Source organism: Oncorhynchus clarkii, chromosome 5 (assembly GCF_045791955.1).
Source record: "Oncorhynchus clarkii lewisi isolate Uvic-CL-2024 chromosome 5, UVic_Ocla_1.0, whole genome shotgun sequence".
Classification (NCBI taxonomy): Eukaryota; Metazoa; Chordata; class Actinopteri; order Salmoniformes; family Salmonidae; genus Oncorhynchus; species Oncorhynchus clarkii.
The window spans coordinates 61,666,147-61,680,787 of NC_092151.1; the positions used below are offsets into that span (position 1 = coordinate 61,666,147).

Genomic DNA, 14,641 nt, shown 5'->3' on the forward strand with positions numbered 1-14,641 from the left:
GCGGGGAAGCATGGTGGTGGCAGCGTCATGCTGTGGTGATGTTTTTCAGTGGCAGGGACTGGGAGACTAGTCAGGATCGAGGGAAAGATGAACAAAGAAAAGAGATCCTTGATGAAAACCTGTTCCAGAGCGCTCAGGACCTCAGACTGGGGGAAGGTTCACCTTCCAACAGGACAACAATCCTAAGCACACAGCAAAGACAACGCAGGAGTGGCTTTGGGACAAGTCTCTGAATGTCCTTGAGTGGTCCTTGAGTGGTCCAGCCAGAGCCTGGACTTGAGCCCAATCAAACATCTCCAGAGAGACCTGAAAAAAGCTTTGCAGCGACACTCCCCATCCAACCTTACAGAGCTAAAGAGGATCATTAAAAAATAATAATAATAAAGCTGTAACGTAATAAAATGTGGAAAAAGTCAAGGGGTCTGAATACTTTACAAATGCAATGTATTTCCACTAATATTTCTTTATGCAATAAATATTTTACAATTGGTCATGAACTGGTGTTTTTGCTTAGGAATAGAGCAAATAATTTCACCTGCGCACCTGGCTGGTTATATTACTGCGCTGCCCAGTGATGCAAGCCTACCAGATGAGCTAAACTACTTCCATGCTCGCTTCGAGGCAAATAACACTGAAACATGCATGAGAGCACCAGCTGTTCCGGAAGACTGTGTGATCACGCTTTCCGCAGCCGACACGAGTAAGACCTTTAAACAGATCAAAATTACTAGGCCGCAGGGCCAGACGGATTACCAGGACGTGTACAGCGAGCATGCGTTGACCAACTGGCAAGTGTCTTCACTGACATTTTCAACCTCTCCCTGTCTGAGTCTCTAATACCAACATGTTTTAAACAGACCACCATAGTCAATGTGCACAAGAATACTAAGGTAACCTGCCTAAACGACTACCTACCCATAGCACTCACGTCTGTAGCCATGAAGTGCTTTGAAAGGCTGGTCACGGCTCACATACACCATTATCCCAGAAACCCTAGACCCACTCCAATTTGCATACCACCCCAACAGATCCACAGATGATACAATCTCTATTGCACTCCAAACTGCCCTTTCCCACCTGGACAAAAAGGAACACCTATGTGAGAATGCTATTCATTAACTACAGCTCAGCGTTCAACACCATTGGTTGCATCACTGCCTGGTACGGCAACTGCTCGGCCTCCGACGGTAAGGCACTACAGAGGTTAGTGCGAATGGCCCAGTGCACCACGGGGCCAAGCTCCCTGCCATCCAGGACCTCTATACCAGGCGGTGTCAGAGGAAGGCCCTAAAAATTGTCAAAGACTGCAGCCACCGTAGTCATAGACTGTTCTCTCTGCTACCACACGGCAAGCGGTACCAGAGCGCCAAGTCTAGGTCCAAGAGGCTTCTAAACAGCTTCTACCCCGAAGCCATAAGACTCCTGAACATCTAGTCAAATGGCTACCCAGACTATTTGCAGTGCCACCCCCCCCCTCTCTTTACACCACCGCTACTCTCTGTTGTCATCTATGCATATTCACTTTAATAACTCTACCTACATGCACATACTACCTCAACTAACCGGTGCCCCCGCACATCGACTGTTTTGGTACCCCCCCTGTATATAGTCTTGCTATTGTTATTTTACTGTTGCTCTTTAATTACTTGTTAAACTGTATTGTTGGTTAGGGGCTCTTAATAAGTAAACATTTCACTGTAAGGTGTACCTATACCTGTTGTATTTGGCGCATGTGACTAATAAAATTTGATTTGATTTTGATTTTATTATTATCATCATCTTTTTAGTTTCTACTTTGTCAAAAGAAGCTGTAACTGGACTTTAGTAATTACTCTAAATTACTTTAGTAATTACTCAAATTACTCTCTATTACTAATTTAATATACAAATAAAGTTGATCAAATGGATTGCACTAATATTTTATTGCAATGGAAATGAAAATAGGCTATAGGCCTATGTTTTTTCTAGTAGAATTATACAAAATATATCTTGGTCTTTAGTTACAATGAGAGTGCAGCGGTTCAGTGTATAGTGTAGACTAGACTAGTGATTCAAAAGAGCAATAACTGCACATTAAATATACATTATACATTATACATTAAATACATGCGGACAAATATCCTGCCTCCATATCCTGCCTCCAATGTGTTGTGTTATGGAGAAAATGGGGGGGGGGGTCATGTTTACGGTAACTGAAAAAAGTTACTGCTGTTTTCCTTGGTTTCACTGTAACTGCCATCACTCAAGTCAGCTTTTTACCTTGGTTTCACTGAGCTTTGGGCTGCAGTGTCTACGGTTTGTTGACCTTGGTATTATCTATTGTTCTTTGCTGATAGAAGTATCAAATTGTATGACATTGACAGCCACGTCCAAATAAATATAATAACACAAGTTTGTGTTAAGAAAATAAATTGTCATGGAAACGTATTCCAGTGGGTGTACCAAGCTACGGTCAAAGGTCATGTCAGAGGTCAGGGTAAATATGAATAAAAAATAACCTTGCAGTAAAACAACAGATAACCACACCTCCAATAATCTGCCTACAATGTATTTTGCTGGACAATAAAAAAAAAACATTGAAGCAATTCCTGCTCTTTTGCTTGGTAGGGCAGAGCAGTTAAGTGTGTAGTGTAGTAGTCAGGTGATTCTTCATCCATTGAGATTGTGTTGTGTGTTTTCTCCAGCACCGGGAAACATGTGAGATGGCATGGCAGCACGGTTGGGTGTGTGATTAAAAATGATTAAGTGGAGAAGAATTCAAGAGGAGAAGAATTGACACAGCCCCCTGATTTATGAAGACCTTCGTCAAGAAATGCCGTAACAGTCCAATAAAATGTAATGACCTGAAATCACACAGTGGAATGATGATATCAAGCTCCCGAGCCCAGACTTCCTGAGGAAATCCCAGGAAGTAGACTAATAGGGAGAATATTAATCAAATCAAAACATAACAGTATATTGCTATATACAGCAAATAGGCCTGCAAGGCTCCACCTTGGAGCTGAGATCAAACAACCTCAACCCCCACACACCCTCTCTGTGAACCCTCCTAAATGCATACTAACTCCCTGCATTTAACACTGGTAAATTAAGTCCAAAATTGGGGCAATGTTATTAGAGTAACTCTCTCAGAGAAGATTGGGGAGGGAGGGTCACAGAAGCTGCAGTAGCGTGTCTGTGCCTCGACCTAGGTTGGGCAAAACTAAACATGGCGGTGTTCACCTTAGCAATCTCATTAGGATAAAGACCTCCTCCATTCCTGCCATTATTGAAAGACATCGTGATACCTCACATCTCAAAATAGGGCTACTTAATGTTAGATCCCTCACTTCAAAGGCAGTTATAGTCAATGAACTAATCACTGGATCATCATTTTGATGTGATTGGCCTGACTGAAACATGGCTTAAGCCTGATGAATTTACTGTGTTAAATGAGGCCGAACCTCCTGGTTACACCAGTGACCATATCCCCGTGCATCCCGCAAAGGCGGAGGTGTGGCTAACATTTACAACAGCAAATTTCAATTTACAAAAAAAAAAATGACGCTTTCGTCTTTTGAGCTTCTAGTCATGAAATCTATGCAGCCTACTCAATCACTTTTTATAGCTACTGTTTACAGGCCTCCTGGGCCATATACAGTGTTCCTCACTGAGTTCCCTGAATTCCTATCGGACCTTGTAGTCATAGCAGATAACAGTCACATTTTTGGTGATTTTAATATTCACATGGAAAAGATTCCTTGATGCCCTTCCAGACTCCCTCTGCCTACCCAAGGACGTCAGAGGACAAAAATCAGTTAACCACTTAACTGAGGAACTCAATTTAACCTTGCGCAATACCCTAGATGCAGTTGCACCCCTAAAAACTAAAAACATTTGTCATAAGAAACTAGCTCCCTGGTATACAGAATATACCCGAGCTCGGAAGCAGGGGTTGAGTCACTGGCTTACTGGTGCTCTTTCAAGCCGTCCCTAGGAGGGGTGCGTCACTTGAGTGGGTTGAGTCACTGACGTGATCTTCCTGTCTGGGTTGGCGCCCCCCCTTGGGTTGTGCCGTGGCGGAGATCTTTGTGGGCTATACTCGGCCTTGTCTCAGGATGGTAGGTTGGTGGTTGAAGATATCCCTCTAGTGGTGTGGGGGCTGTGCTTTGGCAAAGTGGGTGAGGTTATATCCTTCCTGTTTGGCCATCTCCGGGGGTATCATCAGATGGGGCCACAGTGTCTCCTGACCCCTCCTGTCTCAGCCTCCAGTATTTATGCTGCAGTAGTTTATGTGTCTGGGGGCTAGGGTTAGTTTGTTATATCTGGAGTACTTCTCCTGTCTTATCCGGTGTCCTGTGTGAATTTAAGTATGCTCTCTCTCTCAGAGGACCTGAGCGCTAGGACCATGCCTCAGGACTACCTGGCATGATGACTCCTTGCTTTCCCCAGTCCACCTGGCCGTGCTGCTGCTACAGTTTCAACTGTTCTGCCTGCGGCTATGGAACCCTGACCTGTTCACTGGACGTGCTACCTGTCCCAGACCTGCTGTTTTCAACTCTCTAGAGACAGCAGGAGCGGTAGAGATACTCTTAATGATCGGCTATGACTTGCTGCACCCTCAAAAACGACTGTGATTATTATTATTTGACCATGCTGGTCATATTTGAACATTTCAACCATGTTCTGTTATAATCTCCACCCGGCACAGCCAGAAGAGGACTGGCCACCCCTCATAGCCTGGTTCCTCTCTAGGTTTCTTCCTAGGTTTTGTCCTTTCTAAGGAGTTTTTCCTAGCCACCGTGCTTCTTCACCTGCATTGCTTTCTGTTTGGGGTTTTAGGCTGGGTTTCTGTACAGCACTTTGAGATATCAGTTGATGTAAGAAGGGCATTATAAATACATTTGATTTGATTTAGCAGCACCTCTGTCTCAGTGGGCAGCCGAATAGTAGCCGTCAGATTAACTCAGACTATTAGGGTGCCATCTGACATCACTGCTGTCTGACTGGCTGACAGCACAGGCCTGAAGGACAGACAGGGGCCTGGTGGTGGTGGTGCATTCTGTATTCTGGAGGACGAGAGGAGAGAGTAGAGGACAAGAAAGGGTAGAGAAGTCACAGCCCTCTCTGCATTGCAGTGATGATGAGCAGAGCTGTGCCAAAGTAGAGTCAGTGTGCCCTCTGCCCATTACCTGGTTCATGTGTTCGGAACAGTGGAGCCCTGCCACACACTCCTGTTCAACCACAAGGCGGTGTCAGGCAAGACAAAATGGCGGTTACACATTTCCTTGGATTTGAATGACATTTGAAATGTAAAACATGTGGCAAAAGAACAAAGACACGCATGCATACATAGCCAACATTAAGCAACTCTCAATTTCAGGTGCCCTAATGCCACACCCTTCTCCAGAGGCTTGGGTTGGTGGAACCAGTGCCAGTGTTGACCACAGGACGTATATTGGCCAGCTCAGTGACAATAAATGCTACAGAGACCTCGGTGCCAGTGAGACAGATGTGCAGCCAGATGCTTTCAGCAGAAGTGGGAAGAAGCAGCTCTGCCTAAACTTCCACACAACATAACCACCTCTGAGCTCGGGCTCTGGCTCTTAATACTGTCTGGCAGGCAGAGAGGCAGATGAGAGAGAGAGAAGGGGAGAATAGACAGAAGAGAAAGAGGGGGAAGGAGGAAGAAGAGAGGGAGCATGCAAAGCCACTGCTGCAGCTGGCTTATTGTTTCACAAGAACACGAGGCAGCACGAGACCTTTCAGAGGCCGCCGCCCCCAGTCTGTCAGTGAGGTCAGCAGAGGTCAGGTGAGGTGAAGAGAGCCCTGTAATTGGCTACTGCTTTTAGGCCCTTCTACCAGCTCACGACACACCACTATAGCCAAACAACAAGCTCACAGAGAGACACTGGTCTCAATTAGGGGGGAAAGGGGACCTTACGAGGGACCCTAGTCTGCTTGTTATTTTCATGACCTCTCCAGATAACATGTGACTGGCATTAATGGTGAACACAGCCAGATTGGTTAGTCTACAGAACACATAGACTGAGTGCACAAAATATTAAGGACACATGCTCTTTCTACGACATACCAGACCAGTTGAAATCTATGATCCCTTATTGATGTCACTTGATAAATTCACTTCGATCAGTGTAGATGAAGGGGAGGAGATCAGTTAAAGAAGGATTTTTAAGCCTGGAGACAATTGAAACATGAATTGTGTATTCAGAGGGTGAATGGGCAAGACAACAATTTAAGTGTCTTTGAACGGGGTATGGTAGTAGCTACCATGCGCACCGGTTTGTGTCAAGAACCGCAGCGCTGCTGGGTTTTTTACACTCAACAGTTTTCCGTGTGTATCAAGAATGGTCCACCACCCAAAGGCCATCCAGCCAACTTGACACAATGAGTAGGTGTGTCCAAACTTTGACTGGTACTGTACAGTGGGGCAAAAAAGTATTTAGTCAGCCACCAATTGTGCAAGTTCTCCCACTTAAAAAGATGAGAGAGGCCTGTAATTTTCATCATAGGTACACTTCAACTATGACAGACAAAATGAGGGGATTTTTTTTAATTTTATTTATTTGCAAATTATGGTGGAAAATAAGTATTTGGTCACCTACAAACAAGCAAGATTTCTGGCTCTCACAGACCTGTAACTTCTTCTTTAAGAGGCTCCTCTGTCCTCCACTCGTTACCTGTATTAATGGCACCTGTTTGAACTTGTTATCAGTATAAAAGACACCTGTCCACAACCACAAACAGTCACACTCCAAACTCCACTATGGCCAAGACCAAAGAGCTGTCAAAGGACAACAGAAACAAAATTGTAGACCTGCACCAGGCTGGGAAGACTGAATCTGCAATAGGTAAGCAGCTTGGTTTGAAGAAATCAACTGTGAGAGCAATTATTAGGAAATGGAAGACATACAAGACCACTGATAATCTCCCTCGATCTGGGGCTCCACGCAAGATCTCACCCCGTGGGGTCAAAATGATCACAAGAACGGTGAGCAAAAATCAGTAACACACTACGCCGCCAGGGACTCAAATCCTGCAGTGCCAGACGTGTCCCCCTGCTTAAGCCAGTACATGTCCAGGCCTGCCCGAAGTTTGCTAGAGAGCATTTGGATGATCCAGAAGAAGATTGGGAGAATGTCATATGGTCAGATGAAACCAAAATATAACTTTTTGGTAAAAACTCAACTCGTCGTGTTTGGAGGACAAAGAATGCTGAGTTGCATCCAAAGAACACCATACCTACTGTGAAGCATGGGGGTGGAAACATCATGCTTTGGGGCTGTTTTTCTGCAAAGGGACCAGGACGACTGATCCGTGTAAAGGAAAGAATGAATGGGGCCATGTATCGTGAGATTTTGAGTGAAAACCTCCTTCAATCAGCAAGGGCATTGAAGATAAAACGTGGCTGGGTCTTTCAGCATGACAATGATATCAAACACACCGCCCGGGCAACGAAGGAGTGGCTTCGTAAGAAGCATTTCAAGGTCCTGGAGTGGCCTAGCCAGTCTCCAAATCTCAACCCCATAGAAAATCTTTGGAGGGAGTTGAAAGTCTGTGTTGCCCAGCAACAGCCCCAAAGCATCACTGCTCTAGAGGAGATCTGCATGGAGGAATGAGCCAGCAACAGTGTGTGAAAACCTTGTGAAGACTTACAGAAAACATTTGACCTCTGTCATTGACAACAAAGGGTATATAACAAAGTATTGAGATAAACTTTTGTTATTGACCAAATACTTATTTTCCACGATAATTTGCAAATAAATTCATTAAAAATCCTACAATGTGATTTTCTGGATTTTTTTTCTCATTTTGTCTGTCATAGTTGAAGTGTACCTATGCTGAAAATTACAGGCCTCTCTCATCTTTTTCGCTACACTCGCATTAACATCTGCTAACCATGTGTATGTGACAAATAAAATTTGATTTGATTTGATTTGATTTTTAAGTGGGAGAACTTGCACAATTGGTGGCTGACTAAATACTTTTTTGCCCCACTGTATGTTGTATAAATATGCACATATTTTCTTTGAAAAGGGCAAAGTTGACATGTATGAGCTTGTATAACAGTGCAGCAGGACAGGGTGCCTTTACTGTAAACACAAGTGTAGTAGGACACAAAGGAAGGATCACCGCTTGGGTGTAAGATGTTCAATATATACTTATTTCTTTATTCTTCTCTGAGATCCAACTAAGCAACATCTTAAGTATCTAGAGTAAGTGACATTTACTCTTACCATCTGTGTCCGGCTGCGGTGGTAGGGCTGGATGATGGGAAGGCCCAGGGGTGTCACCCACTCTACCGTGCTGCCCGACTTAGAGATGAGCCTGGCGCTCTCCGTCAGCCAGTCCTGAAACAGAGGGCCCCGCCACGGGTTAGCTAATTGGAGGAGAGGTGGTCACTCAGTGAAATTTAAGTAAGACACTTAAAACACCACTCACAGGTCACAGCATGCAACTGCTCTGCTGCCAGCTACTGTAGATACACATCAGAGCTAGGGGATTCAAATCACTTTCGTCATCTACTGTTGACTGGTGAGTACATATGGACTATGTTCTGCTCAAATTAGGATGTTTGTGAAATTGCTTTTAGAAAATAGACATATTACATTCACTCAGCAGCTTGAAAGTATGATCAGTTTAAACTTAGATGCAGCTTCTTCCGTGATTAGTTCTATCCAGTGCCAACAGATGGAGCATTTTTGTATAAACAGGTGGACAGTTGTTGCTTGCAGACAGTAGAACACTACACTAGACACATTACAGTGCTGGGCTGGCTGTTGCTGAGTCTGTTCACTCTCTCTCTCTCACACAGATTCACTGTCTAGGAATGGAAGCCATATTAGCGTCCCAGAGGTCATCATCCACTGCCCATTCATCAGACTGTCTGTGTTCCTTGTGGCCCTCTTTCTCCCTCCCTCGCTCCTATTTCTCCTCCCTTACCCAGGCAGAGAGGAGAGGAAGAGGAGAGAGGGATTGATCATGTACTTAACCACTGCTGCTCTCTCCTTGAGCCACTGCTGTGTAGACCCAGCAGGACCCGACCCATTTAGAGATGAACCGGGAGCAGGGGCGAGGCGAAGGAGGGATATTTCATGTCAGCCCTCACCCCCTGGTGAGCTAATAGAAACAGTGGGCGGTGGGTCCTTAAGATACCCTGATCATTCTCACTCCTATGGTTTTAATTTATGAGACCGTACCAGGTGCTGGTGAATGTCGTCCTAAATGTATGTGAACTATAAAGGGAATGAAAATGATGACCAAGCACAGCTATTGCGCTAATAGTAAAGTAAATTAGTCGTTAATAATAAGTTCACACACTCATTTTGCGCGCTGGGTGAACTGTGGAGACGGCATATGCAGCAGGTAAATGGATATATTAGTAATGTGTGTCATGTACCTGGATCTCTCTAGTGCCGGTGAACATCTCCTTCAGACTGCTGAACACCTGGTGGACCAGGTAGTGAGAGGCATCCCATACATACTCCTGCAATCACAACACACACATCTCAAAGGCAGGACAATACATATATCAAAATCGAGCACATCTATATACACATTTATTTGCACATATTCAAAAAGAGTAAAAGGACCAAGTACAGAACCCTGAGGAACTCCACAAGGTAAATTATGGTCTGTTCCATACAATTCATGGGTTGATACATGTATTAGGGCTGGGCGATATGGCCAAAATATCATATCACTTTTTTTAAATACATTTTAAAAAATTGGACAGAATTACAATATTTAACATTTTTGAATAATAAAAGTTCTACGTTTGCTTTAGGAGTAGCGTGTGATCCTAGGGTGGCAACACATACATTCTAAGTGATTAAAATGGGTCTGTCTCCCTTCTGATTGTTTTATACTGTTCAATTCAACCAAAAATAATTTTCTGTATTTTCATATATTTCTGTATTTCCTGCACTCATTTGAGATCATTTCCACACTGCCACGTAAGGGCTGCAAGATATGGGCAAACAATCAGGGCTTTATTTTTAACAAAATGTTGCGATTTAGAGCAAAACCCTTGAATGAACTGTTGGAATCATGGAAATAGAATGATTATTCTAATTCTATAGTTAGAATATAATAGTGGGCACTTTGAATACAGTGTTGTTTGACATGACAACGAATGAAAATGCCAGGGAGGAGTGATTGTGACAGGGTAGGAACCAAAGTGTTGATACGTTTTTTCCTAGTGGACCCTATAATCTTTGGCTACATTGAATGTTTTCTCTTAGCTACTTCATGTAGCTAACATATTCTTTCTTCACATATTCCTTTTGGATTTAGAAGATACTGTTGCACAAACAACATGCTGATTTAGGTCTACACCATCACCGGTATTATCAGGCTGTATAGCTAATTATGTTTGCTCTATTAGCATTAGCGGCTAACACGATTTAGGCCCAACTTGCTCAGAAAATAAACTAGCCGTTTGCAGATGTAAGAAACACAGAGTAATTGTGTAATTATAGAACGTTTGTGGGTTCATATTAAGACGCAAAGTGAAAACAGCATCATTGTCATCAACATTGTTACATGTGCTGCATTGACCATGCAGCCTGAACGCAAGTGTCTTGGTGGTCGAGGAACAACAAATGCGCCCCTTGAGTGACAGGGGGCGGCTAGGTCTGTGTGGAAAGCAGCATGGAGAGAGAGAGATGACTCAAGTAGCGGAGTAAACTATAAAAATGGGCGTTACACACGGCATATCATATTCAACAAACCAAACATTAAAATACAGTTATAGAAGGTAATGTAAAAAACGCAAGAAGGTATGTGCATCAATACCGGTATATCGTAAAACTGCTCAGCCCTAGTTGATAGACGCGGATGGGTTAAGGGTCATTAAATCTTGTGTGGCTGAAGGGCGGGTGGGTGGCAGGAGGGTTGAATAAAGAGAAACGATAATCCATAAATGTTTTATTATTGCGCAATTTATATAGGCTACATTGAGGTTTTATTTAATTATTTTAGGCTCTCTAGTATTATTGCATACACTTAAACTTCAGGGCTTATCTGGACATTGACTAACCAGAAAAACCCATTGTTTTTTGGCAAACTCCAAAGTCCTCTGATAATACTAGTCTCGTGCGAATCGACAGCCCTGTGTTTTGAGATAAATGTCTGAGTTTGCCAGGTATTGCTCGCGGTTTGAGCAAAAAAATAATAACTGATTCGATATATTGAACAAAGTGCTGTGCATAGCCTATATATGAAGGGCCCACATGTATCAACTTTCACAGTGAATTCTTTTGTGCGAATTATAATTGAACATCGCCAAATGCATCATTAAAAAATATCGCGTCTATTTAATACAACCCTTGCTGTTAATAGATCGCAAAGCAGCATACAACGTTTGGAACAATTTCACTTCCTCATATATAACCAAAAAACGCATACCAAGTTAACTGTTTAGCTCACATCTGAAGGCTGGGGGACAATTAGGATATCTTCTACTACAGATCGCTAAAATATACTAATGATTATCATCACACTTGCTCATTTCAAATATAATGGCGACACTATATCAAATATGGTTTGGTAAGGTTTAGAAACTTGGTAACCAAGCTCGAGATATCAGTGTAGCCGGTTATCGCCTGGACTTGTTGAAATATCTTCACGCCTAGACAAAAACTCCAGCCTTCCGTTATATCTGTAAAATGATATAAAAAAGAGAAAGAACGTTCTCTAGTAATACTAGTCCTGTGCAAATAAGGCAGTAGCCTCAATAATAACTCCTGCAGAATTAAGCATTTCTTCGAGTAAAATGATACACCAAATGTAGGCAAAATTTGGACTGGAGAAATATGATATCTTTATTTCTGCATATCGAGAGAATGCAATGCTCAGTTATATACCATCTGCAGAGGTGCTGTCTTTATCGTAACAGCGTCATAAAATCGGATAGTATTTTAACGACATAAAATATGCATCTAAGCCGAACTGAAATCGTTGGGTCGTTTTCACAGCTTTCTTTCTCCTTACCACCGGTTAAACGGATGTCATTTGGACATTTTGCACATTTTTCCCGTTTTTTTGTTACATTATTGAATTATTTTGCTCCGCGAACGATGACAGAGAAAACTTTACCAATTTCAACTAAATTGAAAAATTAATAATATCGATCTATTACATTATCCTGTTGAGCAAAGGTTTATTTAGTCTTCTAGGGCAACATAATGACAAAGAGAAGCCTCATCTAATTATAGACAAGTCGACTAACACATAGCCTACCAAAATGTCGGAAATTATAAGCAGAAACAAAAAATGGATATCAGTGTGTGTGGTGCCACAAGCTCCCAGCTGCTGCCTGTCTATCCCAACTCCTTCCCAGTTCTGCTGTTGGGGGAGCACAGAAGTTTTACTGTACCCTACCACAGCAGGGCCCCTTAGACAGGCTGTGAGTCCACAGAACTGCCATCAGCACTCTCATTACCCCTGACACCACTGTAACTAATGACATCCCAACCACCACATTTACATACTCAACTGTATGATTGCATCAACTGGGTGGGGGGCTTATTCCATACTGTTATCAATTACCATAATACAGTAGGTTATGATGGGACAATTACCAATTGTATAGGTATATAGGTATCAATGATTTTGGCATAGAATTTGACTGAGAATAGGGGTATTAAATTCATTGTGATATTGCTGCATTGAACTAAAAGGTTAGAGACGTACGATCGTCACATTACAGTGGTATATAAATCTCAGTGTGATCAGACGGTTTCCCCAGCCGTTCGTTCCACTGTAGTAATAATTTCCCATTACACTGTTCCCAGATTCCCTGTTGAACTAATTACAAGTGTTAACATCTCTCTGGCTATGAGAAAAGAAACTCTAGGGGGGGACAGAAATATAATTTCTGAATGTTGGGGGGACGACGACATGTCCCCCCTGTCCCCAGTGAAAGTTGCACCCTTGCTACTGTATTATAACAGGCCTACGTGCTTGTGTGAAGTACCTAAAGATCAATAAAATCAATGGCTATCATAGACGGATATACAGTGAATGACATCAGTCATCAGTATGCCACACATGGGAATGTATCGCTGTGTATGCCATTTCTCGTAACACAGTCATATGATATAGGAGATTGTTATATAATACTGTTAAGTATTCATCTAGAAAGTTCATAGTGACATCATAAAACCAACAACAGCTCTCTTTGGGGATTTGAAGTGGTCAAATGGTGTAGACGGGGTGGAAGGTAACCTAGTGGTTTGAGCACAGGGCCAGTAACCGAAAGGTTGCTGGATCGAATCCCCGAGCAGACAAGGTAAAGATCTGTCGTTTTGCCCCTGAACAAGGCAGTTAACACACTGTTCCCCGGTAGGCCGTCGGTGTAAATAAGAATTTGTTCTTAACTGACTTGTCTAGTTATAAAAGTTATCTCCGTTATTATGGCTCATATTCTTTGTAACCGTTTAGGCTAGAGACGAGCCATTTCTTTGCTGTAAAGCTGCAAGCCTGCCTGTCCATTTCCCCTCTCTGGCACTCAGAGGCTGCGCATGACAGTGAACCTGCAGTCTACTAAGACTAGCCTGTGCTCTTGGTAACAGTCAATGAAATGATGCCAACTTTGTACGCTCTGCGCGCTGCTCCAATGTAACACCAGAAGACTCATCGGGGTCTGCATCCCCTAAATGATATTTACAAAACTGATGGAGGAACAGATGTGCAGGAAGCGTGGACGGAGAGAGGCATGCGAGTGATGGCTGGAAGGGGATACTGCTGGCTGATTACAGTTGCAACATGAAAGTGAAGTGGATATTATTGGACCGGCGCATACCAGAGACTGGTGGCTGTTGCTTCAAATCAACTGAATATATAAACATTTTATAACAGGCGCCAGCAGGTTCTTTAGATCAGTAGGGGACGAAAATGTGGTAGTATCATATGAAATTGTACTACGGTATTCTAAAATGCTGGTATCATATGTATCATGACGTTTTGGTACCGTGATACTATCGTGGTATCGGTACACACTAGTATAATGGTATAGATTAGCCAACACCCGAGGATGGATAAATGGAACCAATCTTTATTGTCCTCACTGGGGTACTGGAGGCTACTGGTAGGCCTTACCTTGGGGAAGTCATCAATCTCCTTGAGCCTCTTCTCTATCTGGAGGCGTCCTCCGTAGCGCGTCACCCCGTACACCACCGTCATCACCGTCTGCTTCACCACCTTCCTGCTGATGAAGCCCTCCAGCACCTGGGCGATCTTCAGACCCTTCTCAGCATCCCGCACACGGAACTCCTCCACCTATAAAACCCACAGAGAGCACCAAACACACTGTCATCTTGTCCAAAGGGAATCGCACTGACTCACAATAGTATCATTCACTGACTGACAGGCACAGAGCATCATTTGGGAGCATAAGAGCACCACATTGACTCAGTGTGCTACAGACAATACAAGGGTTTAGACTGTCAGTGCCTGCGACACAGCTACCACACTGCCTCAATAGAGCAATTGCTTTAGCAGCACTTTGCTGTATAGCCTGTACAGAACCTGCTGTACTAGTTATACAAGTGTACAGTCTGAATCAATGAACTGCAATCACTTTAAAGTTACACCGGGTGTATACTTCCTGTAAACATTGTAACCTGGATGATTGGGG

At 43.2% G+C, this 14,641-nt stretch overlaps 1 protein-coding gene across 2 annotated transcripts in view; it reads right to left on the minus strand.

Annotated features, from left to right (window-relative positions):
- The window catches only part of LOC139409155 (DNA-directed RNA polymerase, mitochondrial-like), a 95,159-nt gene that overhangs the window by 32,935 nt on the left and 47,583 nt on the right, over positions 1-14,641 (minus strand). The window contains exons 13-16 of one of the 2 annotated variants that reach the window (XM_071153927.1): positions 14,104-14,283; positions 9,401-9,487; positions 8,238-8,351; positions 6,132-6,177 (exon numbers count right to left, since the gene is read on the minus strand). In XM_071153927.1, the coding sequence (XP_071010028.1) occupies positions 6,172-6,177; positions 8,238-8,351; positions 9,401-9,487; positions 14,104-14,283 (387 nt within the window). In that variant the 3' untranslated portion in view covers positions 6,132-6,171. Of the gene's footprint in view, positions 1-6,131; positions 6,178-8,237; positions 8,352-9,400; positions 9,488-14,103; positions 14,284-14,641 lie in introns of those variants that run through there. The other variant, XM_071153926.1, reaches the window with a different exon arrangement.